At 44.6% G+C, this 27,381-nt stretch overlaps 1 protein-coding gene and 1 long non-coding RNA gene across 9 annotated transcripts in view; both read right to left on the bottom strand.

Moving 5' to 3' along the window:
* LOC106506917 overlaps positions 1-25,945 on the bottom strand; it is a 38,065-nt gene extending 12,120 nt beyond the window's left edge. Inside the window, exons 1-2 of the long non-coding RNA XR_002340853.1 lie at positions 24,950-25,945; positions 24,734-24,817 (exon numbers count right to left, since the gene is read on the bottom strand). This is a non-coding gene — a long non-coding RNA (uncharacterized LOC106506917). The remainder of the gene's footprint in view (positions 1-24,733; positions 24,818-24,949) is intronic.
* PPEF1 (protein phosphatase with EF-hand domain 1) overlaps positions 26,278-27,381 on the bottom strand; it is a 140,186-nt gene continuing 139,082 nt past the window's right edge. For all 8 annotated transcript variants that reach the window (XM_021080644.1, XM_021080646.1, XM_021080645.1 and 5 more), the window contains one exon: positions 26,278-27,084. In XM_021080644.1, the coding sequence (XP_020936303.1) occupies positions 26,876-27,084 (209 nt within the window). In that variant the 3' untranslated portion in view covers positions 26,278-26,875. The remainder of the gene's footprint in view (positions 27,085-27,381) is intronic.

Genomic DNA, 27,381 nt, shown 5'->3' with positions numbered 1-27,381 from the left:
TGAACCTAAAAAAGGCACAATGTAGAAAGCAAGCCAGGAAGGGGGTGAGTCATCCTCGGGCGGAAGGGAGCTGCTCCCTGCTCAGAGGTGGTGGTCGGGGGAACGGTCCAGGGGGCAGAGGGTGGAAACGGGGGAACAGCTGAGGCCAACAGGAGGGGCCCCAGGTCGTCTCTGGAATAGGCAACCCCGTCTTTTGTGCGTCTTGGGTCTCATAAGCCTCGGGTATGTTGGAAACCTAGAGGAAGGCAGCAGAGATGTGAACTGAACATCTGGTCAAGCGACACATGCCTCGGCCGTCGGTAAAGAACCCACTCTCATCACCGTTGCTTAGATGACCGGTCTCGGCACCAGGATTTTACAGATGGGGAAGCCGAGGCTCAAGAGGCTTGTGAACGGAATCAATTCTCCCACGTGACATCGGGATGAAAGCCTGCCTCTCAAGACTCCCTGTTTACTGGATCTGGGTAAAGAATATTGCATTTCCTTCATAAATTTACCTCAGAAGAGCGCCTCTCGTTTTCTTGGATTACACCAGACTCAGAGGGCAGCTCTGGAGAGAGAAACGCAGGGGAAGGAAGGGCCTCTGGGTTTAGCGCACAGGGGTTCAAAGCCTGACATCGCCTGTGATGATCCAAGTCACGTTTGCCAACGGGCCGCCCGGGCAGCGGGACGCCCTCCAGCCAACTCAAGAGCCAGATGCGCTGGCAAGGGGCAGGCGGCGGCCGGGCCAAGTGCTCCGGGCGTGGTCCCCAGCGCCCCAGCTGAAGCCAGGAGGCCACGTCCTGCTCCACTCTCTCTAAGGGTCCATTCCAGGTCAGCGGATATGTGGTTAGTGCTTCGGCAACTACCGAGCTCTCAACTGGAGTATCTGTTTTCACGTGGACCCTGCCACCCTAGAGACCTTGGCCAGATGGTGAGCTTGTGGCAAAACTGCAACAGAGGTGGAGGCAGCAGTGTGCTTAAGGCATCACATCTCACACCTCACCCCCTCCTGGGCCCCGGCCCTTCTCTGCCGGGCACTCTGGGGTCAGTGGCTTGGAGCTGGGCACCCTTGGATTGTACATATCGTTTCTTGGTGCCTCGGTTTCCTCCTCTGTGAGATGGGCTGGTGATTGTAAACCTTCCTGCTGGATGGTTCCAGAGATTAGCAGGATAATGTATATAAAAATAATCATAATACCATCATGATGTCTGTAAGCCACTGGCACGGGGCAGAGGCTCAGTACACGGTGGCTGTATTTACCCTTCCCGCGGTGGCCCCTCCTAGGTCCACGGACTCCCAGTCCCCATGGGAGGCAGCCCGGGTGCTTCTGAATGTGGATTCAGACCGGCTGCTGTTTAGCTGGGTGCCCGTGGACACCACGTCCTTTCTCTGAGTCACGTTTCCCCACTTGCCATGCAGGGATAACTGGGCTCTTCATGTGTGGATTCAGAGGACCATTCAACATTGGATCATGGCAATAAAAAAATATTTAAAAGAAGGCCCATGAGGAATGCAACCTGGCAAAGCCGGGGTTAAGCTCAATTCAGGTGTTAAGCTACACCCTAGAGAGGCCGAGGTCATTGCCCTCTGCTCTGCCCTGAGCACGGCTCTCTCCTGTGGACCAAGGACAAAGCAAGGCAGACAGAGGCAAGGGGTGGCGCTTTGGGGAGGAGGAGCAAGAGTTTCAAAGACCCATCTTCCACCTCTGCATTCTTCTTGCCTCTTGGAACTTGTCACCAGGGCCTAGTGTGACAAGAGAGTCTGGAGCCTCATCCCTTACTTGGGAAGAGCATTTGCTGCCCTTGGAGAAGAGAGCATCTGGGGCACAGGCCGGGGCAGCAGCTGAGGGCCCGCCAGGGAGCTGCCAGCACACACAGTGGTGCTTGGCTCGAGGCCACAAGAGCTGCCGTGCTCTGCAATGGTTCAGAGTCACTGCCCCTGAGCTGGCGCTGGCCTGCTGGGACTACCCCTCTGTCCGCTGGGGCTTATGATAGCACCTCCATCTCATGGGATCACTGCAAGTCCATGTATTCTTCTTTCTTTCTTTCTTTCTTTTTGGGCCACACTCATGGCGTATGGAAGTTCCCGGGTCAGGGATCAAATCCAAGCCACAGCCGCAACCTATGGGATCCTTCACTCACTGCGCTTGGCCACGGATTGAACCAGCACCATCACAGAGACAAGCCAGATCATTAACCCACTGGACTATATCACCATAGTGGGAACTCCTAAATGTATTCATTCTTAGAAGTGTTTGCATATCATTTGGTACCATAGTAAATGCTAAGTAAACGTTTGATTTTTTAAAAATTAGTTGGATAAAGAAAATGCGGTACATATACACATGGACTACTACTCAGCCACAAAAAAGAATGAAATAATGCCATTTGCAGCAATATGGTTGGACCTACAGATTATCATACTGAGTAAGTCAGACAAAGACAAATACCCAATGATATCACTTATATGTAGAATCTAAAATAAGACACAAATGAACCCGTCTACAAAAGAGAAAGAGACTCATGGACACAGAACAGACTTGGGGTTGCCGAGGGGAAGGGGGCTGCGGGAGGGGAGGACTGGAAGTCTGGAGTTAGCAGATGCAAACTGTTACGGACAGGATGGGTAAACAACGGGGTCCTACTGTACAGCACAAGGGACCACATTCAATGAAAGGAGATGGGGGAGTAAAAGGCCCTCAACCCCTGCCCATCATGTTTTCTGCCTACGTGTGAGCTGACACTGCCAGGGGGCGGGCACTGTGAACACCTGTCTGCTCCCAGAGCTCCACATGGCAGGATGGTACAAGTGGACAGATGCTCCACTCATGTCTCAGGATGTTTTCCGCTGTACATCACAGACTCCCCAGCTATCAGCGGCTTGAACAATACAGACAGTCATCATTTCATTTAATAAGAAGTCTGGAGCTGAGCTGAGAGGTTGCAGGGCTCATTCAGTGGCTCAATAATGTCAGGAACCCTTCCCATCATCCTTCTCTATCATCTTGAGAACCTGGTGTTTCCCCATCTCATGGTTGCGAGACGGCTGCCACAACGCCAAGCATCACGCACTTAAAAGACAATACCCCAACCAGGAAGGGAGGGGCAGAGCTTTCTTTTTGAGCTTCTCTCCCTCTTGATATTCATTCTCTCTCTTGCTATTTACTCTCTCTCTTTCTCTTCCAACCCACTGCAGGCAAGGAAATGTTTCCCAGAAGCCCCCTGACTGAGTCACATGCCTGTTTTAGGCTGATGCCTGGCAAAGACAGTAAGGATTAACAAGATTGCTTTAGTGCTATCATAGTTTTAAATATACAATTATTGTGGCCCTGAGGGAAGGAGCCACCTTCCGAGACACCACCTGTCAGAGACTTGACACAAAGTTTAGGTCCTGTGAACAAGGAAGGAGGCAGGTGGCTGCTGCATGGGCAAACTGGAGCCCATCCGGAACACTTAACCCCTTAGATCATTGTCTTGGCATCTTTCATGCTTCCTGAAATTTCCCGTGCCTTGTCCAGGGCTGTTTGAGGCTCAAGAAAAAGTCAGTCTTGTTCGCTAAGTATTTTGGGCTCTTCTACTTGTTGCTGTAACTGTGAGCACCTCCCCCTGCCTTCCTACCTCCCTCCATGGTGGGTTAAAGCCGAAAAACACAAATAGGATGAGAAAGGCTACACTATAGGTGAAGGTGTTAGAAAAAAGCCACAAGAGAATGATGAGTAGATGTTGCAGACCTGCAAGTTAAAAAAGAAAATGTTGACAAAATTGGGTTGATATGAAAAGATATGTGCTGTCTATAAGCATGCAGACATGAAAGCCTGAAAGGAAAAGCATGAAAAAGGACATGTCAGGCAAATGTTAACCAAAGGGAGCTGGTATTACTATGCTCATGGCGGTTAAATACACTTCAGGACAAAAGGCAGCATTAAGGATGAAAAAGGTGACCATGTAATAATAAAAGAGCCAAGTCACCAAGAAGAGATTTCCATTTTAATTTAATTTTTTTTTTCTTTTTTTTTGCCATTTCTAGGGCTGCTCCTGCAGCATATGGAGGTTCCCAGCCTAGGGGTCTAATTGGAGCTGCAGCCGTCGGCCTACGCCAGAGCCATAGCAACATGAGATCCAAGCCGCGTCTGCAACCTACACCACAGCTCACGGCAATGCCAGATCCTCGACCCACTGAGCAAGGCCAGGGATCGAACCCACAACCTCATGGTTCCTAGTCGGATTTCTTAACCACTGAGCCACGATGGGAACTCCGAGATTTCCATTTTAAACATGTATGTACTCAACAAAATTCCTTCAAAATATATGAAGGAACCATTGATAGAACTACAAGGAGAAATCAATAAATCCATATTCCTAGTGGAAGGTTTCAGCGTATATCTTGACTACGGCTAAACCAAGCAGAACAAAATATCAGCAAGGACACAGAAGACCTGAATGACACAATTAACCTTGATCAAATGGACAGATAGACAAGTCAATGCAACAGTTTGAGAATACACAGTGGGTTTTCCATGCGCACTTGGAGCATTAAAGTTTTGATTATATACGAAGCCATAAAGAAAAAACTAAGAAAAAAAGGAAAGCTAGAGGAATCGCACTCCGTGACTTCAGGCTATGCCGCAAAACTACAGTCTTTAAAACCATGTGGTACTGGCACGAAAACAGATAAAGATCAATGGAACAGAATAGAAAACCCAGAAATAAACCCATGCACTTATAAGTTCAATTCATCTAGAACAAAGGAGGCAAGAACATAGCATAGAGAAAAGGCAGTCTCTTCAAAGAGTGGTGCTGGGAAAACGGGACAGCTATGTGCAAAAGAATGAAATTAGAACACTTCTCTTCAAGAGTTCTCTTGTGGCACAGCAGGTTAAGGATCTGTTTGTTGTCACTGCAGCAGCTCAGGTCACTGCTGTGACACAGGTTCAGTCCTTGACCCGGGAACTTGTGCATGCCACGGGCACAGCCAAAATACAACACAAAACAACCCAATCAAAAAATGGGCAGAAGACCTGAAAAGACAAGTTTTCCAAAGAAAACATACAGATGGCTAACAGGGACATGAAAAGATGCTCAACCTCACTAATAATCCGAGAAACGCAAATCAAAACCACAGTGAGATAACATCTCACACCTTTCAGGATGGCCATCGTCAAAAATTCTACAAATAACCAGTGCTGGCTTAGGAGGGGCAGAAGAGGGAACCCTGTGTACACTACTGATGAGAATAAATTGGTGCAGCCACTTTGAAAACAGTATGGAGTTTCCTAAAAAACAAACAAATGAAAACTAAAAAGAGAATCACCACATCATCCAGGAACCCTACTCCTGAGTATATATCCAAAGAAAATGAAATACTAATTCAAAAAGATGCATGCACCCCAATGTCCACAGTAGCATGAGTTACAATTCCCAAGATATGGAAACAACCCAAGCGTCCATCAACAGATAAATGAATAAAGATGTGGTGTGCGTGTATGTATGTGTGTATGCGTGTGTGTGTGTGTGTGTGTGTGTGTGTATCACACATGGAATATTACTTAGCCATAAAAAAGAATGAAATTCTGCCCTTTGCAACAGCATGGATGGACCTAGAAAGCATTATGCTTAGTAAAATAAGTCAGAGAGAGAAAGACAAATACTCTATGTTATCATATGGAAAACCTAAAAGATAAAAATCAATGTATGTATTTCAAAAAAAGACTCAAATATAGGGAACAAATTAGTGGTTACTAGGGAGGAGAGGGAGGGGAGGGGACAAGATGGGGCAAGGGATTGAGAGGCACCATTTACTATGTATAGAATACATAAGCTCTAAGGATATATTGTACAGCACAGGGAATATAGCCAATATTTTATAACTTCAAATGAAGTATAATCTATAAAAATACTAAATCGCTATGTTGTAATCTGAACCTGATATTGTAAATCAACTATACTTCAATAAATAAATATGCAGGCCACAATCCATGATCTTTAAAAGTGAAAATAATCCTAAAACATTTACAAATGTTCTTAAAGCCGCTATATAACTCACAGGCTCAAGAGGAATTCATATGAAACCTTTAAAATACCCAGAAGTGAATAAAAATCCAACTGATGTGCATCAAACCTTGTGAGATAAGAGAAAAATGCTGTGAGGGAAATTTATAACCTTAAATACTTGGATTAGAAAAGACGAGCTCCTCCCGATTAATGAGCGAGGTTTCCATCTTAAGAAATTCGAGAAAGAACAAAGATAATAAAAAGAAGCACAGATTACTGAAATAGAAAACAAAGATGTAAAAGAGATCACCAAAGCCCAAGGTGACCTTTTGAGAAAAAGTAACAAAATAGGTAAACTTTCATCGAGGTTGCTCAAGAAAAGGGATGAAAGTAACAAGTATTATGAATGAAAAGGGGGACATGACTCCAGGGAAATGCGGGGTTAATGAAAAGATAAATGGAGTTCTCGTGTGGCACAGTGGGTTAAGGATCTGGCACTGTCGTTGCAGCAGCTTGGGTCACTGCTGTGGCAAGGGATTTGATCCCTGGCCTGGCAACTTCTACATGCCACAGGCACGGCCAAAATATAAATACATTAATGAAATAAAAAGGTAACAAGAGAATACTAGCAAATTCAACAAAATAGCAGCAATTCTGAACGCAGCGCCTTAGACCCCCTCAGCCATCCTGACACGTAAAACGGCAGCCATTCTGAAAGCGAGACAAGAGGGGGCGAGCTCAGAGCATCCCATTCACAAAGGCCAACACCTGCCAGGTCTCCATCTGCCTGCCGGCGAGAATACATCCACCCGGTGGAATTTCCTGCGGGATTTAGACTGAATGAAGCACCGTGAGATGCAATGACGTGGATGAATCTTAGCAACGCAGCAAAAGCTAACAACAGCACGACACTCTTCTTAAAAAAATAAATGTGCACACACACCCCCACCATCTGGGTGCCAGAGCTAACATAGCTGAGTGGGGGTCTTTGGCTGGGCTGCTTTGGTCACTGTGCTGCTTCTTTTGAGGGAGGGGGGCGGCCAGGGATCAGATCCAAGTTAGGGCGGCAACATAAGCCCCAAGGGCAGCAACACTGGATCCTTCACCCGCTGTGCCGGGGCAGGGATCAAACTAGCTAGTGCCTCCACAGAGACTAAGTGGACCATTACCCCGCTGCGCCGCGTGGGAACTCCCTGCGAGTGTGCTTCTTCGCTTCCCCCAACTCAGCCCAAGCAGTCGACGCCCCTCCTGCCGCACGATGGGAAGGTGAGCTGCTGCCGCCGTGGGTGGAACTTAGAGCCCCGACATCAGCTCTGCGTTCTAACGGGAACCAGCGACAACTGAGGATTATGTCTGAGACGGAGGGTTAGCCTGAAGGTAGAAGGGCCAGGGTACAGGCCACATGGACCTTTGAAACATTATTCAGGTGTCTCACAGTCAAGGGCCACTGGCTGCTGCAGGTGGCTGGGGGTGAGGGGTCATGACCTCCTAGGCGGGGCCTCCATCAGCTGGGGGCAGTTCAGGGGAAAGCCGGCCCAGAAGGGTAGGGGGGGATGGGGGGGATGGGTGCACCCCCAAGGACAGGGATGTGGGCGGCGACCAACAGCAGCCACTGCAGCTGCCTCTGGCCCCCTGCCTGGTGCAGCAAAGCGTGCATTCTCTTTCACCTATGCCATCATCCTGGGATAAGTTACACACTTATTCTCATTTTGCAGGACCAAAAACAGAAGCTCCAAATGTTGAAGTCACTTTTTCCAGAGTTTCAGAGTTTAGTGGCAGAAGGACAGAAGTTGCATGACTTCAAAGGCTGTGTAGCGTTTCGCTGAAGTTAGCAAGTAAAAACGCAGCATGGCCAGTTAAATTTGAACTGCAGGTAAGCAAGGAATCAATGTTTAGCACAGGCACGTCCTGGCTAATATTTGCGAGGTGCCTATACTAAAAAATTACCTGTTGGAGTTCCCACTGTGGCACAGTGGGTAAGGATCCGGGTTGTCACAGCTGTGGCCTGGATTCGATCCCTGGCCCAGGAACTTCCATGTGCCACGGGTGCAGGAAAAAATAATTATTGGCATAACTAGAATTCAATTTTAACTAAGGGGCCCTGTATTTCATCTAGCAACCCTGAAGCCCAAGGTGTCCACTGGCCTCTGCCACCATTAGTTACTCAACAAACAGGCCTGCTGGTAGAATTACGCAGAATGCCTGGTAGCGGAGGTGAAGGCAGCATTTTCTTTCTTTCTTTCTTTCTTTTTTTGTGTGTGTGTGTTTTTGTCTTTTCTATGGCCACTCTCGCGGCATGTGGAGGTTCCCAGGCTAGGGGTCGAATCGGAGCTGTAGCTGCCAGCCTACGCCACAGCCACAGCGACGAGGGATCCGAGCCGCGTCTGCGACCTACACCACAGCTCACGGTAACGCCGGATCCTTAACCCACCGAGCAAGGCCAGGGATCGAACCTGCAATCTCATGGTTCCTAGTTGGATTCATTAACCACTGCGCCACGATGGGAACTCCAGCATTTTCAACTGAAATGCACCCTGATGCCTTCCTGCCTGGCACGGGAGAGGGGAATGACTGCCTGTGTCCGATACCGACACCAGGGCGTGCTTGCGGGCTCCTGCAGCATCTGTGAAGGCACGTCGCCCCAGGGCAGACACAGAGTGGCAGCAGGAGCGGGAAGGTGCTCCGGCAGCCTCGGGTTCCTCTACCCTCTGCTTCTCCCCTCAACCCGTCACTCCAAACACCCCCGGCTCCGATGCTCGCCAGTCTCAGCTCCAGCCTCTGCAAGACGGGGAGTCTGAGCCGCACCCCACCCCCCACCCCCCAGTGGGCTTGAGACCAACCCCAGCGCTCTGGGGGCTTGTTGCAGGGGGCGCCCTCCTCGCCCACGGCCCCTCAAGAGCTGTCCGCTGCGCGTGATGTGACAAATGGCACCTGCAGCAAAGCACTTCTGGGGCCCTCTCCCCCTCTCTCCCCGGAGGCGGTTCCGCTCGTGGGGCCCCTGGCAGTGAGGGCCGGGGTGCGCTCCGGAGGCTCACGCGGCAGCGGTGAAGCTATAATTAAATCAGACTGTGAACATATTGTTCACGGAAACCTTAGCCGAGCATGAGTCATGACGGCGAAGTGAATCACACAGCCTCAGAAGGCCCTTTTCCGCCAGGCTGGTTTGGAGTGTTTCTCCTTTGGCCCAGGACCTGGGGGCGCTCTCCTCCTGCACTGATTCTCCCTCTTCCACCCAGCGAACGTCTCAAGCCTGCCTGGGGCTCGGGGGCCAAAGGGGCAGCCAGCAAGGAGAGCCGGGGTGGGGCCTGGCGGGTCCAAGGGAATCCGCTCAGGAGCGCCAGGGTGGATGCCCCTGGGCCGCCAGGCAGGGAGGAGGACAGATCTGGTTATTTTGGCCAATGCTACCACCTCAATTCTTTTTTTTGGGGGGTGGGGGGGAATGTAAGTAAAATTTGGTGAGAGGTTGACGTTCCCGTTGTGGCTCAATGGGTTAAGAACCTGACATAGTATCCATGAGGTTGCAGGTTCGATCCCTGGCCTTGCTCAGTAGGTTAAGGATCTGGCAGTGCCGTGAGCTGTGGTGTGGGTCACAGACTCGGCTCAGATCCCGCATTGCTGTGGCTGTGGTGTAGGCTGGCGGCTACAGCTCTGATTCTACCCCAGCCTGGGAACCTCCATATGCCACGGGTGTGGCCCTAGGGGAAAAAAAAAAAAAAAAAACGTGGTGAGAAGCAAGAGGTTAAAATGAACTTCCCAGTCCGTGTGCAGTTGTGGTTCTCTCTGTCTCAGAACAGGTAGCAGGCAGTGCAGCCGGCAGCCGATGGCAAACCTGGGGCCTGGCAGCGGCCTCACAGCCCTCTGCACCAGCCACTCACCAGCTGCATGACCCAGGTCGACTGGCTTCATCTCTCTGCCCGTGAACTAGGACGGGTGATACTAGTATTTACCCCGGGGGGCTGTGAGGATGAGTGAGGTAATAGGTGTGAGGTGCTGAGGCCAGCGCCTGGCCCAGAGGTAATGCTGACCCGGAGCTTCCGTCCCCAGCACCACCGGCAGCGGTAAACCCTCCCGGGCCTTGCGGGGCCCTGAGGGCGCGGGACCACACTTGCTTTCCGCCCGCTACAGGCAGAGACCCGCAGAGGCAGGATTCCCGGGCTGGGGGAGCCGCAGGGCCCTCCCCGCCTCCTGGCAGGGGCTGTTTGCTGCAGGTGAGAAACGCATCTCATGCACACTAGCAGCCAAGCGTGAGCACAGTCACCTTCCGAGCCGAACCCCCTGCTCTTCGGTGCGCGTCCCCTTAGGGCCCCGGCTGCGGCCGCACTGACACTGTGGGAGAGGCGAGCAGATTCTGCACGTCGGGAGACTTGCCGTGCAGGCAGGCGAAGGGGGACCATCTGCCACTCTGAGCCACACCAGGCTGTGTAGGCGGAGTCTCCACCACCACGAGGCAGCCACCCTCGTCACTCAGCACACATTCAGGCCACGGCAAGTTCCAACACCGACACCGCATTCGCATCCTCAGACCAAGCCCAGGGACCTAGCAGGGTGGGGAGAGGGTCGGGGAGGGGTGCCCTGCTCTGACGGTCGATTTCCTGGGAGCTTCTGAATGAAGAGCTAGTTCATCTACTCAGACCCAACATGTCAGTGGCCTCGGGATCCCCAACTTTTTCCAACCGGGAGCTTTTTATTATTATCTATGTTCCCTATGCTTTGAAAGATTTTAGCTACCAAGCTGCAAGTAATAAATCTGCCCTCGTGTAGTTTATTAATTGGAGACCAACATAATGGCCAAATGAAGTTTCTGTGCAGCAAGGAATAAATGCTGTTCCCAAGCTGAGGAGCTGGGATTCCTGCCAAAAGCAAAGAAATGTGATATTTTTATTGGCCCAAGATGACTTATCAGAGCTCCAGAAACAGTCTCTGGAAGGCTTTAAAAAATCACAGCATCTCACGGACTCCTGTTAAGATCACTGCCCTCCAGAGAGGTCCAGAGAGCCCAGATGGGGAGCCATGAGCTCTGATCTCCCTTTGGCAGGCTAAGTCCCGCCAGGATAATGGCTGGGCAAGGACCCAAGGAGGCAGCAGCACAGAAGAGAAAGAGACCTAATCGCTTATGCTGTGAATGGGGCCTCAAGCCTATGCCCAAGGCAGAGACTACCCACTCTGATCATGTGGGCCCCTTTCCCTCCGTGGCAGCCCCCAAAGCCAGAAGGGCCCCCAGAATGCCATCTTCCTAGACCTCTAGACACAGAGCCCAAAGCCTGGTCCCTGCCCTAAGATGCTAAGAATCAAAAGGAGTGCCCCTCCAGGGGTAAGGACATGTTCTAGAAGGGCAGGAAACCCAGGGCCTTCCTCAGGGTCCTTCTGGCGAGCACAGCCAACAGGCCCGCAGGTCTAGCCATACGAAGCCTGTGGAGCCGCCCCTCCCGCCTGAGATGCTCAGTTCTCACTCGTTAGATGCGCACAGGCCTGGCGGATGTTCTCCAAGCGAGAGGGACAGACAGTGACTCTAAGCTGATCTGAGCATAAGCCATGTTTATTCACTTACAAATCCTTGGCTTTGCTCTAAATCCCTGGTAGGAAGACCACTCGGATTACAGTCAAAAGGACATCATTTCGATTTTCAATTCCATGAATTTATCTCTGCTGCTTTGCCACTAAAAACTCTGTGAAAGACTTAAAAGAAAACAAAACCTATAAATCTAGAGGTTCCATGGGAAGTCTATTTATCCCCAGTAGACATTAATAAGGGGAGAAATGGAATGAATGGCAACTTAGTTCGGCTAGGGAAAAAAAGAGTAAAACAATTCAATAAATAAACACAGAGTACATGAGTCAAGTAAAACTGAGTCTATCAGGCAGGTCCCAAAGTTAATTACACTGAATTCATCCAATTTAAAAAAAAAAAAAAAGATTGTCGGAACTAAAAATCCAGGTATATGCTCCTTAGAAGGAAAACCCACTTTAAAAAGTGACAAAGAATGAAAATAAAATGCCAAAAAGCTATCAGAAAAATACCAACAAGAAGCAAGCAGGAATTGTAGAAGTAAGGAGAAAACTGAGGCTCAAACACGAAACAGGGTCAAAAAGGACACTGTGTATGCTAAAAATGTATAATTAAGAACATGTAATATTTATAAACTTACGTGCATTAAGTAACATAAATGCCAAGAACGAGAACAGGACCAAGATGGCAGAAGAGTAGAATGTGGAGCTCACCTTCTCCCACAGACACATCAAAACCCCATCTCTGCGTAGAGCAATTCACAAAGAACATCTACTGAACGCTGGCAGAAGAACTTAAACATCCCCAAAGGGCAAGAAACCCTCGATGTAACTGGGTAGAACAAAAGAAAAGAAGAGGGAGAAGCAAAAAAAGGAATCGGGTCAGGGCCAGCGCTCCAGAGAGGGAGCCGTCAAAGAGGAAAGGACTCTGCTCCTGACCGACAGAGACACCAGCCAGGATGGAGGGGCAGCCGCAAAGCCTTGGAGGAAAGCTCAGCAGCCCGGCTCAGGAGGGCAAAGCAAAAAGAGAACCGTACAGACCAGTGGCACCACTACCCCATGCGCAGCAGCCTGAGACACTCGGGCAGGGGCTGGGTACGAAACTTGGCTACGGAGGTCAGTTACTGGAAGAGGACTAGGGCTGGCTGTGTGGAAACAGCCCGAGGGGGCTAGGGAGGAGTATGCCACAGCTGAGAGAGCGCAGGAGGAGGCCTGGGCCCACCAGAGAAGCAGGGCACCATGAATGGTAGGGGATGGAGGGGGCGCCACCGTGGGAACTTCTTCCTCTGGACGCACATGGGCTCTCAGGTGGCAGGGTGCCTCTTCTGCAGGCTACAGGGGCAGCTGCAAACCACTGCAGCTATCTCAGCCTCCAGAGGTGGGCAAAGCTTGCCACCACCAAAGGTCCCGTGACCAGGCACCACCTGCAGCCCCAGTCACCTCAGGGGTCACCACCGCAGAAGGTTCAGCCTCCAAGCACAGCCCATTGCCCCCACCACCCTGAGGGTACTGCCAATTCCAAGGACCCTATAACCAGGAACAGCCTGCCTCTCCCACCTGCCCATGGTGTCACTGCCACTGCAAAGGTCCCAGTGACCAGGCACTGCCCATGACCCCACCTTCCTGGATGCAGGCTCAGGCCATACACCTGTACACTCTCTATCAAAGGGATGATGGCCTGCACACACTGTGGAAAAAGACAGCAAGCATCCAAGCCAAAAGCAGTCCTACAAGCTACCCAGGGATGCTCCCAAATATAAATAGCCCTCCATGACTACAGTACGTAATTATTTTCCCTAAACTCACAGAATAAAAAAAATATATATACATACACACACACACACACACATATATATATGTATATAAGCAAAACAAAGAAGCACAGAAACCATTCCCAGTTAACAGGAGAACTGTCCTGAAGGGGCAAAAAATAAAACAGGCCTCTGCAGTCTAATAGACACTGATTTCAAAAATGAGGTAATGAAAATACTGAAGGAATTAAGAACAGCTATCAACAATAATGCAGGTTGATTTAAAAAGGAACTAGAAACTGTAAGAAGGAGCCAAGAAAAATCAGAAAATTCATTTCCCAAGCTGAACTAAAGGCACTGAAAAGCAGAAATGAATGATGCAGAGGAACAAAAAAGTGACTTGGAAGATAGAATCATAGAAATCACCCAATAAGGACAGCAGACAGAAAGCCAAATGAAAAAAAGAAAAAAAAAAAAAGAAAAAGAAAGCAATATAAGAGATCTATGGGATAATATAAAGCATGCCAATCTATGCTGAAAAGAGATTCCAGGAGAAGAAAAAGGGGATTGAAAATCCATTTGAAGAAATTATAGCTGAAAACTTTCCAAATCTGAAGAAGGAAACAGATATCCAGTACAGGAAGCACAGAGGGCCCCAAGTAGATTGAACCCCAAAAAACCTACAGTAAGACATATTATAATAAAAATGGCTAAAGATAAGGAGAGGATTCTAAAGGTAGCAAGAGAAAAACAAGAAGTTGATTACAAGGGAACCCCCATAAAGCTATTAGCTGATTTCTCTACAGAAATGCTAGAGGCCAGAAGAGAGGGGCAAGTTCTCAAAGGGAAAAATTTACAACCTAGAATACTCTACCCAGCAATATTATCATTTAAAATAGAAGGAGAAATAAAGAATTTCTCAAACAAAACTAAAAGAATACAGCAATACTAAACCTATCCTAAAAGAAATACTGAAAGGGCTCCTCTAAATAGGAAAGAAGTAAGAAGATATAGAATGGAGGAAATCACAGTTGGAAAGCAATCACTTAAAGAAGCCAGTATACAGATCAAAAAGAAAAAAAAACATATTTGTGATAGATACAAGGATAAACATGAAGATGTTAAAAGGACATAAAAATCATAAAATGTGGGGAAGGAAAGTAAGAAAATTTAGACTTTTTTTTTATTAGAGTCACAATACTCATATCAGACAAAATACACTTTAAAAAAGGCCGTAAAGAAAAAGAACACTATTTAATGATAAAGTGATCAAATTAAGAAGAGGATATGACATTCATCAACATATATGCCACTAATATATAAGAGCACTCAAACACATATAATAATTAATGTATTTAACAGGGAGTTCCCGTCGTGGCCCAGTGGTTAACAAATCTGACTAGGAACCTTGAGGCTGCGGGTTCAATCACTGGCCTTGCTCAGTGCGTTAAGGATCCGGCATTGCCGTGAGCTGTGGTGTAGGTCACAGATGCGGCTCAGATCCCGTGTTGCTGTGGCTCTGGAGTAGGCCAGCAGCTACATCTCCGATTAGACCCCTAGCCTGGGAACCTCCACATGCCACAGCTGTAGCCCTAGAAAAGAGAAAAAAAAAACAAAAACAAACAAACAAACAAAAAAACTAACAGACGTAATAGGAGAAATTGATGAGACTATAAATTAGTAGGAGACTTTAAAACCCCACTCATATCAATGGGCCAATCCTCGAGACAGAAAATCAATAAGGCAACAAAGATCTTAAATGACACAATAGAACAGACTTAATTATTTTCAGGAATTATATTAAAAAAAAAAAAACAGAATATACACTCTTTTCAAGTGCACATGGAACATTCTCTAGGATTGACCACATACTGGGGCACAAAATTAACCTCAACACATTTAAGAGTACACAAATTACTTCAAGCTCCTTCTATGATCACAATGGCATGAAACCAGAAATCAATTCCAGGAAAAGAAATGAGAACAAAGCAACTACATAGGAGACTAAACAGGCTACTAAAAAAAACCAATGGGTCAATGAGGAAATCAAAAGGGAAATTAAAAAAAAAAACCTTGAGACAAATGACAATGAAAACACAACCATACAGAAATCTATGGGATGCCACAAAAGCAGTTCTTAGAGGGAAGTTCATAGCAGTACAGGCCTTCCTCAAAAAAAAAAAACCTCCAAATCTCAAGTAAATAATCTACTATACCACCTGAAGAATTAGAAAAAGAAGAACAAACAAAACCTAAAGTCAGCAGAAAGAAGGAAATCAAAAAGATCAGAGTGGAAATCAATAAAAAAAGAGCCAAGAAACAATAGAAAAAAAATCAATAAAACCAAGAGCTGGTTCTCTGAAAGGGTAAACAAACTTGACAAATCTCTGGCCAGACTCACAAAGAAGAGAGAGCCCAAATAAAGAAAATGATAAATAAAAAAGGAGAAATCTCAACCGATACTGCAGAAATACAAAAACAAAAAACAAAACCATAAGAGAATACTATGAACAATAACATGCCAAGAGATCTGCAACCTAGAATAAATGGACAACTTTCTAGAAATGTACAGCCCACCAAAACTAAATCAGGAAGAAATAGGTAATTTGAACAGACCCATCACTAGAAATAAAATTGAACATGTACAAAAAAAAAAAAAAAAAAAAAAAAAAAAAAAAAAAACCTCCCTACAAACAAAAGTCCAAAACCAGATGGCTTAACAGGCAAATTCTACCAAACATACAAAGAACTTATACTGATCCTTCTTAAATTCTCCCAGAAGACTGAAGAAGGAACACAGCCAAAGACATTCTATGAAGCCACCATCACCCTAATACCAAAATTAGACCAAGATATTTCCAAAAAAAACAGTTATAGGACAATATCAGTGATGAATACATATGCAAAAAATCTCAGCAAAAATTTTAGCAAACCAAATCCAACAACGTATAAAAAAGGTCATACACCATGACCAAATGGGATTCATCCCAGGTTCACAAGGATGGTCCAAACATATATAAATGAATCAATGTCATCCACCACATTAACAAAAGAAAAGCTCAAAACCACATGATCATCTCAATGGATGAAGAAAAGGCATTTGACAAAATTCAATATCCATTCATGCTAAAAAATCTCACCAAAGTGAGTATAGAAGGAACATCTCAACATAATAAAAGCCATTGATGACAAACCCACAGCCAATATAATATTCAACAAAGAAAAGCTGAAAGCCTTCCCACTAAAATCTGGAATAAAACAAGGATGCCCACTCCTGCCACTTTTACTTTTTTTCAAGATAGTATTGGAAGTTCTAGCCATAGGAATCAGACAAAAAAAAAGAAAAAAAGAAAAAAAGAAAGAAAAGGTATCTATATTGGAAGAGAGAATTAAAACCATCATTATGTGCAGATGACATGTTACTATATACAGAAAACCCTAAGGATTCCACCCCAAAACTACTCAAACTGATCAACGCATTCTGCAAAGTGGCAGGATATGAGATTAACATTCAGAAATTGGTTGCATTCTATATACAAATGATGAAATATTAGAAAAGGAATATAAAAACACCTTTTAAAATTGCACCTAAAAGAAATGTAAATACCTAGGAATAAACCTGACCAATGAGGTGAAAGACTTGTATGCTAAGAACTAAAAAATATTAATCAAGGAAATTATAAAGAGGATTCAAAGAAATGTAAAGATATTCCATGTTCCTGGACTGGAAGAATATGGTTAAAATGGCCATACTATTCAAAGCAATCTACAGATTTAATACAATCCCTATCAAATCACCCATGACATTTTCCACAGAACCAGAACAAAGAATCCGAAAATTTATATGGAACCATAAAAGACCCAGAATTTCCGAAGCTATCCTGAGGATAAAAAAACCAAGCAGGAGGCATAACTTCAGACAACATTACAAAGCTACAGTAATCAAGACAGTGTGGTACTGGTATAAGAACAGACATAAGGACCAATGGGTACAGAATAGAGAAATCAGAAATAAAACCCAAACACCTATGGTCAATTAATCTTTGACAAAGGAGGCAAGAATATGAAATGGGGAAAAGACAGTCTCTTCAGCAAGTGGCACTGGGAAAAGTGGACTGCTACATGTAAATCAATGAAATTAGAAGATACTCTCACTCCATGCACCAAAAGAAACTCAAGATGGCTTAAAGACTTAAACGTAAGACAAGACACCATCAAACTCCTAGAAGAGAACAGAGGCAAAACATTCTCTGACATCAACCATACAAATGCTTTCTCAGGTCAGTCTGCCAAGGCAATAGAAATAAAAGCAAAAATAAACCAATGGGACTTAAACTGACAAGCTTTTGCACAGCAAAGGAACCTATTTAAAAGAAAGAAAAAAAAAAAAAAAGACAACCTACGGAATGGGAGAAAATAGCTGCAAACGATGCAACTGACAAGGGCTTAATCTCCAAAATATACAAACAACTCACACAACTCAACAGCAAAAAAACAAACAGCCAATTGAAAAATGGGCAGAAGACTTAAACAGACATTTCTACAAAGAAGACATACAGATGGCCAATAGGCACATGAAAAAATGTTCAACATCACTAATTATTAGAGAAATGCAAAGCAAAGCTACACTGAGGTAAACCACCCCACACAGTCAGAATGGCCATCATTAATAAGATGACAAATAACAAATGCTGGAGAGGGTATGGAGAAAAGGGAACCCTCCTGCACTGTTGGTGGGAATGCAAATTGGTACAAGCACCATGGAGAACAGTATGGAGGTACCTCAGAAAACTAAATATGGAATTGCCATATGATCTAGCGATCCCATTCCTAAGCATACATCCAGACAAAGCATTCATTGTAAAAGATACATGCACCCCTACGTTCACTGCAGCACTACTCACAATAGCCAAGACATGGAAACAACCCAAATGTCCACTGAGAGATGAATGGATTAAGAAGATGTGGTAAATACACACAATGGAATACTACTCAGCCATAAAAAAAGAACAAAATAGTGCCATTTGCAGTAACACGGATGGAACCAGAGACTCTCATACTAAGTGAAGTAAGTCAGAAAGAGGAAGACAAATACCATATGGTATCACTTATATCTGGAGTCTAATGTATGGCACAAATGAATCTATCTACAGAAAAGAAACAAACTCATGGACATGGAGAAGAGACTGGTGGTTGCCAGGAGGGAGGGGGAAGCAATGGGAGTTTGGGGTTAGTAGATGCAAACTCTTACATTTGGAATGGATAAGCAATGAGATTCTGCTGTATAGCCCAAGGAGCTATATCTGATCACTTGTGATGGAACATGATGGAGGATAATGTGAAAAAAAGAAAATATGTATGTGTAACTGGGTCATTGTGCTGTACACATAAATTGACAGAATATTGTAAATCAACAATAATAAAAAAAAACAAGGATATACTGTACAGGGAATTATAACCAATAACTTATAATGGAGTATAACCTGCAAAAAAAAATAGTATGAAACTATGAAACTAACATAATGCTGTTAATCAACTTCAAAAAAAATTTTCTTTTTGTCTTTTCTAGGGCCGCACCAGCGGCATATGGTGGTTCCCAGGCTAGGGGTCTAATCGGAGCCAGAGGCACTGGCCTACACCACAGCCGCAGCCACGCCAGATCCAAGCCTTGTCTGCTCCCTACACCACAGCTCACAGCAATGCCAGATCCTTAACCCACAGAGTGAGGCCAGAGATGGAACCTGCATCCTCATGGATACCAGTCAGATTCACTTCCGCTGAGCCACGAGGGGAACTCCAACTTCAAAAATTTTTAATAAGACATGTATAATACAAAAAAAAAAAAAAGGTGAATAAACCAAAAGAAAAAATGAGCAAAATTTATGAGTATCAATCCACAGACTATGAAGTCCAAATAAAAGGACTTCAATTAAAACAATTAAAAGGTGTTCAAATTCTTTAGTACTTGGGGAATATATATTGAAGTACTTATGATATGTCATTGCATACTCATCAGATTCAAAAACCATAGATCTGTAACATCTACTAACGGCAGAGGTGAAGGAAAGCGAATTTGCATAGACTGATGATGGAAATGGCATTGGCAAAGAGTTTGGGGAAGACAACAGAGCAACAGCCCTTCATTTTAAAAACAACTACTATCCTTCTGCAGTCGATTCCATTAGTAGGGACGGATAAGTACGTCTACATGGGGACACACATTCAGTATTTACTGCAGCTTTGCCTCAGCGGTCAAGAGCTGGAAACAAAGTGAACACCTCCTAAAAGCAGAATCGCTGACTGAATTATCATAGCCAGTGAGAAGAACAATCAACCAAACAAACCCTTCAAGGCAGCACTGTCCATAATAACCCTAAAGCCTCTCAGTAGTAGAAGGCATAAATGGTTTCTGGTATGTTCGCACAATAGGATATTTATACAGTCACCAGAATGAACAAACTATGTAACTACACACAACATTGTAAACGTCACAAATGGGTCATAAAAAAGCTATTACCAATGGTTCCATTTATATAAAGCGGAGAACCAGCTTTTAAAAAATCTACAGGATGATGGCTGCTCCTGGGTGGGAGTGGAGGGGCTGCCAGGGCACTGGTCTTGTTCTGTTTCGTGAGCTGGTGCCGGTTACATGGGTGTGTCATTGCGGAAAGTCACCCCCAAGTACGCTCACGACATATGCCTTTGAAAAAGAAAAAGAAGGACTTCCTGTTGTGGCTCAGCAGGTGAAGAAGCTGGCTAGTATCCATGAGGATGCAGGTTTAATCCCTGGCCTCGATCAATGGGTTCAAGGATCTGGCATTGCCGTGAGCTGCGCTATACGTCGCAGACGCAGCTTGAATCTGGCATTGCTGTGGCTGTGGCCTAGGCCAGCAGCAGCTGTAGCTCCAATTCCACCCCTAGCCTGGGAACCTCCGTATGCCACAGGTGCAGCTGTTAAAAAAAAAAAGAGAGAGAGAAAAGGAAAAAGGAATTAGAGCCATTACAGTTTACAGGGATTTCAACGAGGTATTGTTGGTTGACAAAAGAATGCAGAAAATTCTGTATACTAAAATATGATTTTTATACAGCATTTAACAATAAAACCACCTTGATTATGTACTAATGTATATGTCAATATATGCATATATATACATATGCACTTATATGGGACAGAAAAAATATGGAAGGCCATATAGTAGGTTAACATGGCTTTCTTAGGTGGGGGAGAAGAGATGACTCGGGCCATGCTTATGTTAGAGAAGGAAAGGGAAAGGGAAAAAAAAAGCCCCCAATTAAAAAAAAAAATAATGTGTAATACGATCCCATTTAGGTAAAAAAAAAAAAAAAAAAATCAACATTAAACAAGAAAATTATTGGAAGTTCCCTGGTGGCTCAGTGGATAAAGGATCTAATGCTGTCACTGCAGCAGCTTGGGTTGCAGCTGCAGCACAGGTTCAATCCTTGGCCCAAGACGTCCACAAGCCACAGATGCAGCTGCCCCTACAATTAAAAAGGAAATTACTTAGAAGTAGGTTCTACCGAAGTTTAAAAATCGAGGCCCAGTGAATGATACATGTTGCATAATTCAAACACCACGGCATATTATGAACACTGTCCAGGGAAAAGTATGTTTTTTGTTCGTTTTTTTTAATTTTGGGGGGGCTTTTTTCTTTTTCTTTTTTTTTTTTTTGGCTTTTCAGGGCCATACCCGTGGCATATGGAGGTTCCCAGGCTAGGAGTCCAATCGGAACTGTAGCCTCCAGCCTACACCACAGCCACAGCAACACCAGATCCGAGCAGAGTCTGCGACCTACACCACAGCTCATGGCAACACCAGATCCTTAACCCACTGAGCCAGGCCATGGATTGAACCTGCAACCTCATGGTTCCTAGTCAGATTTGTTTCCACTGCACCATGATGGGAACTCCCAGGGGAAAATATGAAGTCTCCAAATTTTATTAATAGCAGAAAAAGTCTATTTATCAGCTTCTAGCAACATGGTGGAGTCAGACAACCTGAAAATTCTTTTACTATAATCACCTAGAAGTACGGAGTAAAAAATAACATAATTACATTTAAAGGTACAGCTAGGCTCACAATAATAAAAGCAAATCCCCAGGTGCCAGAAACAAAGAGAGAAGTGAAAAAGCAGAGGGGTGAGTACTTGAGCTAATGGGGGTTATTTGTCTCTGGAACCCAGGGGTTTGGTGTTAATTCCCATACAGGGGTAACAAATGAAGCTTTGGGAGGTAGGCAATCAGAATTGAGAACTTTATATATGAAAGGATTTAAAAACAAGAGAGACCAAAGGACTCTCTTTTTCCAGTGAGGGGAAAAAAAAAAAAGCTCTCCAAGAATCAAAACCACAGGACTACAATTCACTTTTTCTCCACCCACATAGCTGAGAAACTCCAGACTTAGAAAGTAACAGAAGCATTATTCCTCAAGCAGTGATACTCATGAGACGCAAAGCAGAAGCAAATGAAAAACTTCTCTGAAGAGATAGATGCTCCCACATCCCCAAATACCATGGGATTTTCACAGAAAAAAAAAAAAATTACAAGCCCTGCTAATAATGAGTTCACAACCAAAAATGTCAAAGCCCTTGAGTGAACAATCCAACCTGTTCAGGTCTGCACACACAACAAACACTATTCTAGAACTTCATATATACAGAGAGAGATAAACAGAGACGTTATAAAAGAAATACACATAAAATGACTGAAGACTAGAAAGGAAGCAATCAAATCCTAAGAACGGAACTAAACCCTATGAAAAAAGAGCAAACAGAATTGAAAAACATATAACAAAAAAATCCCCAGAATGTATCTTGGAATAAATCTTTTGAAAAAGTCTCAAAAAGGATAATGTGAAATTCTTTATTAAAAGACATTAGAGAAAACTAAAATAACTGGAAAAAAACACACCATGTTCATGGATAGGAAAACTGACTATAGTAAAGATGGCCATTCTTTCCAGATTAATCTATAAACTTAATGCAACTCCTATCCAAGTCCAATAGGAAGTTTTGCAGAATTGACAAGCTAATTCTAAAATGTGTGCAGAGGACTAAAGAACAAAAGAAACTGGAAGAATAATAAAGGTAGGGGCAGGAAAGGGACTCGTAATACAAAATATCAAGAGTACTATAAGATGTATTTAATACATGAGGTCTTCGTGGGAGGATGGGTCAATGGATCTTAAGAGAGCGCCTAGAAACAGTTTACTACATGACAGACGTGGCATTGCAAATTCGTGGGAAATGAAATAATTAAAAGACATTGGAGAAAACTAAAATAAGGGGCCACCACAGCACAGCCCCAAAATCATAAAATCATAATCCAGTGGATCAAAGAGCTAAATGCTCTAAAAAAGCAAAATTTTAACAACTTCTGGAGAACATAGTTGATTCTCATCATTTGCAGCAGTTATGATCTACATTTTTTTTTTTTTTTGGCTTTTTGCCTTTTAGGGACTCACTGCATATGGAGGTTCCCAGGCTAGGGGTCAAATTGGAGCTACAGCTGCCGGCCTACACCACAGCCACAGCAACGCCAGATCCAAGCCATGTCTGCGACCTATACCACAGCTCACTGCAATGCTGGATGTTTAACCCACTGAGTGAGGCCAGGGATCGAACCCTCAACTTCATGGTTCCTAGTCGGTCTCATTGCCATTGCGCCACAACTGGAACACCATGTATATTCTTCTCAAGGTGCCTCACAGCATTCTTGCACTTAGGAACACTAGACAGCACTTCAATACCATTTGGGACTTTTTTTTTTTTTTTTTTCAGTCTTTTTGCCATTTCTTGGGCTGCTCCCGCGGCATATGGAGGTTCCCAGGCTAGAAGACGAATAGGAGCTGTAGCCGCCGGCCTACGCCAGACCCACAGCATCGTGGGATCCGAGCCGCGTCTGCAGCCTACACCACAGCTCACGGCAATGCCGGATTGTCAACCCACTGAGCAAGGGCAGGGACCGAACCCGCAACCTCATGGTTCCTAGTTGGATTCATTAACTACTGTGCCACGACGGGAACTCCTGGGACTATTTTAAATAGCACAATCACCAACAAAAAGCACAAAAACATGGCAGTAAATATACCCAAGGTCACTTGTTTACAGCATGAGAGTAGACACAAGAAGGCAGAATGTCACCTTGCCCCACCGAAGCTGGGAACATGCGCAACTCAAAATATCCACTCCTTTGCACATGGCCACCATAAATATTTATTTTGGGTTACAAATAAACTTTAGAGAGTAGGTGAATTTGCAAATACAGAATCTGCAAATACTAATATAAAGATCTTTGTATTTCCAGAGTTGGAAAGGGTATTTTTGTTTTTAGACAAGATGCAAAAAGCACAATTATAAAGGAAAAGACTGACAAACTGGATATATTGGATAAAATCAACTGAAATTTAGGACTTCTGCTTGAAAGTATATGTCAAAAAGAAAGTGAAAAATCAAGACTCAGACAGGATATCTGCTTCCCAAATAAAGAACAGGGGATTAGTACCAGGAAGGGTTTTTAAGTTTCTAGAAATCAACAATAGCCATTAGAAAAATGAGCAACGGATAAGAACGAGCATTTTTTAAAAGAAAATAGACTGACTGACAAATAAAAAGATGCTCACTCTCATTTGTAATTAGAAACATACATTTGAAATATTTCACAACTCTATAGACACGTGCACATACTTTGTAAAACTGAAGTGTGAAGCACAACGCATGTGTCAGGCATCACCTTCACAACATTTAATGACAATCTTTTCTAAAATCGAAAGACAGTTTTAGGTAAAATTTTCAGCCAAAGCATATAATTAATTCCAGAAATTAAAAGCCCAAGGGAGAAAATGCCAGTTGCCTGAAGAAGCCTGAGAATAAATAACCAAATGACATTCAGGAAGCAACAAAAAAGACTCAACCAGTAATGCCAGAGATTGGACATTTCTGAAAACAACTTTTCCGGAATTATTCATGGATTTTCATGTGAAATAGGGCAGAAACCCCGCACGTCAGGTTGTACACATTCAGAGCACTTTTCTTTTTCCTAGGGCCCCACCCGCAGCATATGGAGGTTCCCAGGCTAGGGGTCTCATCGGAGCTGTAGCCACCAGCCTACACCACAGCCACAGCCACGCCAGATTCGAGCCACATCTGCGACCTACACCACAGCTCACCGCAACGCCGGATCCTTAACCACTGAGCGAGGCCAGGGATGGAACCTGCGTCCTCATGGATGCTAGTTGGATTTGTTTCCGCTGAGCCACGACAGAAACTCCCAGAGCACTCATTTTTAAGACTCTATTCTCCTGGAACCACCCTCAGTACCAAATTCTGTATCAATCAGGAGTCAACCAGAGACCAAAACAGTAGGAGATACACATACATACATATGTACATGTGTGTGGAAGCAGGGTGTGTTTGTAAGCAGTAGAAGTGGTTTATGGAAATGTGGGAGCTGGTTAAGCAGCCTCTGTAAAGCTGTCAACACCCTACCTGATCCTGGAGCTTGAGGTCCACAGGGCAGGCAGTCAGGGGAGATCAGGAGCAGGCTCAACCCCACAGGCACAAGCTGGCAAACTGCAAGAGTGGACGAAAGCCTGAGTCCATTTTATCAACTCCGGCCTTGCGGACGAACTCAACGTGCCCAAGCGTGGAGCTGAACACACACACCTGGCCCGGGAACCGCCTCATGGAGCCAAACACACACACCTGGCCCGGGAATCAGAGCAGCTGACCGGGATCCAGGGGCACCTGGAGCAACCGCAGGCTTAGCTCCACTTCACACCAACAAGGTGAGTCGGCAGCTCAGCAGCGTGTGGGAGCCACACAATGGTGGCTGCTTCTCTTTGCTTTCCAGATTTCTCAGCTTCCCTTTGGGCCCACCTTGACAATAAACACAAGAAAGGCAAGTCTGAACAGTGTAGGTCAGCCTAGCCAAAGTGACACATTATTTAACGGTTATGAGTAGCTTTAATAAATTGTATTTTTCTCTAGGAAAATGGTGCATCATGATCAGAGAATATAGTATCTTTGTTACGGATCGTTTGGTATTTGAGAACTGTTCTGTGGTCTAATACATGATCAGTTTTTATAATTGTTCCATATATACTTGAAAATAATGTGTTCTCTAAAACTGATTGCAGAGTATGCATCTACATACATGATAAGGTGGATTAATTGGGTTGTCCAATTTTCACACACAAATTTTTTCATTTATGTGATCAACTAATGACAGAGGTATATTAAAAAATCTCCATCAGTTTCTCCTAGTAGTTATGTCTACTACATATGTTATCAATTTTAAAGCTCTAAATTATTAGGTGTATATAAGTTTATAATTTTTTTTCTTCCTGTTGAATCATTCCTTTTAGCATCCTGTAATGACTTTTATAATCCCTAATATTATTCTTTGCTTAAAGTCTATCCTGTCCAAAATTAATACTGCTGTGGTTTTAATTGTGCTTTTTTTTCCTGCCCTTTGGTTTTACTTACTTGCCAGCTCAGTGTTGCATTTAAAAAAGATATTTGTTATATTTGATCCATTAACTCTGGTGTGTGTTGCAGGCAGGGTTGCAGGATATCTGACCTGGCATATTGATATATCTTGAAGTTCTTGAACTTAGAAAAAAAAGAAACATATACTCACCTTTAAACAGAATTTTTTTTTTTTTTTTTTTTTTGTCTTTTTGCCTTTTCTAGGGCCACTCCCACGGCATATGGAGGTTCCCAGGCTGGGGTCTATTTGGAGCTGTAGCCGCCGGCCTACGCCAGAGCCACAGCAACGCAGGATCCGAGCCTCGTCTGCAACCTACACCACAGCTCACGGCAACGCCGGATCCTTAACCCACTGAGCAAAGCCAGGGATCGAACCCATAACAAACAATCCACTAGTCGGATTCATTAACCACTGAGCCATGACGGGAACTCCTAAACAGAAATTTCTTATTATGTTTGATATGCAATCGGAACGGCAGAATAAATCACACAATGTATGTATAAACAAGGCCCCATCTTACTAATGAAGGTGTCAAACCATGTTAATTGCAGGGCTCAATCTGAATGTATTTGCTTTCTGTCGCCGACAAGGAAAAAAAAAATGCTTTTTCAAGCAATATACTCCCACAACTTCCCCAAGATCCTGATATGGCCCCCATCCCTGAAGGGTGGTTCCCCCACAATTGAGAGTCACTGGTTTATGGTATCTCCAAAGAAGACGACAGTTTAAAGATGGATATATTTTATTCCATTAAGAGTCTGGCAGTCCTCTTCCCATCCCTCAGCCACTCGCAGGTGTTGCACTTTGCTCCGATGCTCTGGGGAGCTCCTTTCGATGTCTTTCCAAACTGCTCAGATCTCCTGGTTAGGTGGCATCCAAGGAACCAACACCAGGCTCAAACCCAGTTTCTACCTGGCAGTGTGTGGGTCCCACCACTGGAACTAAATCCTATCAGCTGACACTTAACCTAGTCTTACCACGTACAATTTACTAGGGACTCCCACACCAGACATCTGCTTGTGCCAGTAATTAGGGTCTACTTTTCTCTACGACTGATGTGAATTTCAAGGGTTGTGGCAAAGATTGTATACAGTGATTTGGGCCCAACTGTTTACAAGGAGAGAAAGCTCTAATTCTTGTTAGGCAAGCTTGGTGTCTGATTTGCTCAGCTTATCAAATTTATGCACTACATAGAAAGCCTTCAAAAACTCATTAAAGTCAATGCTTCCATCTTTGTTTAAGTCCATCCTTTCAGCGAGCTCATCAAATTGGGAATCATCAATATGAACACTGTAGTGGCTCTTGAAAAGTTTCCACATGCTACGGAATTCTTCCATGGAGATGAGGCCTAAAAGAATACAGGAGAAACCTGTGAGTGTTCATTTTAAGACCCACCTTAAGGAGGGGCGGGGAAGCCATATTGATTGAATGGTTCCAATTAGGAGCTCATTAGCATACCTGACTGTCAAGACACTGAAGGAAATGGAAACGTAAGATTGTAAATACAAGAAACAATAGGTCACTTTTGACTGCCAGTGATGCAGAGATTATTCTACAGCTGGAATGAGTAACCGTGAAGGAACGGGGGAAAGACTGTAGACTGTGGGACTATATGTAGTACAGAAATTACAAGATCTAAAATCTA

Source organism: Sus scrofa, chromosome X, assembly GCF_000003025.6.
Source record: "Sus scrofa isolate TJ Tabasco breed Duroc chromosome X, Sscrofa11.1, whole genome shotgun sequence".
NCBI lineage: Eukaryota > Metazoa > Chordata > Mammalia > Artiodactyla > Suidae > Sus > Sus scrofa.
This window is presented reverse-complemented; position numbering and strand designations above follow the sequence as displayed.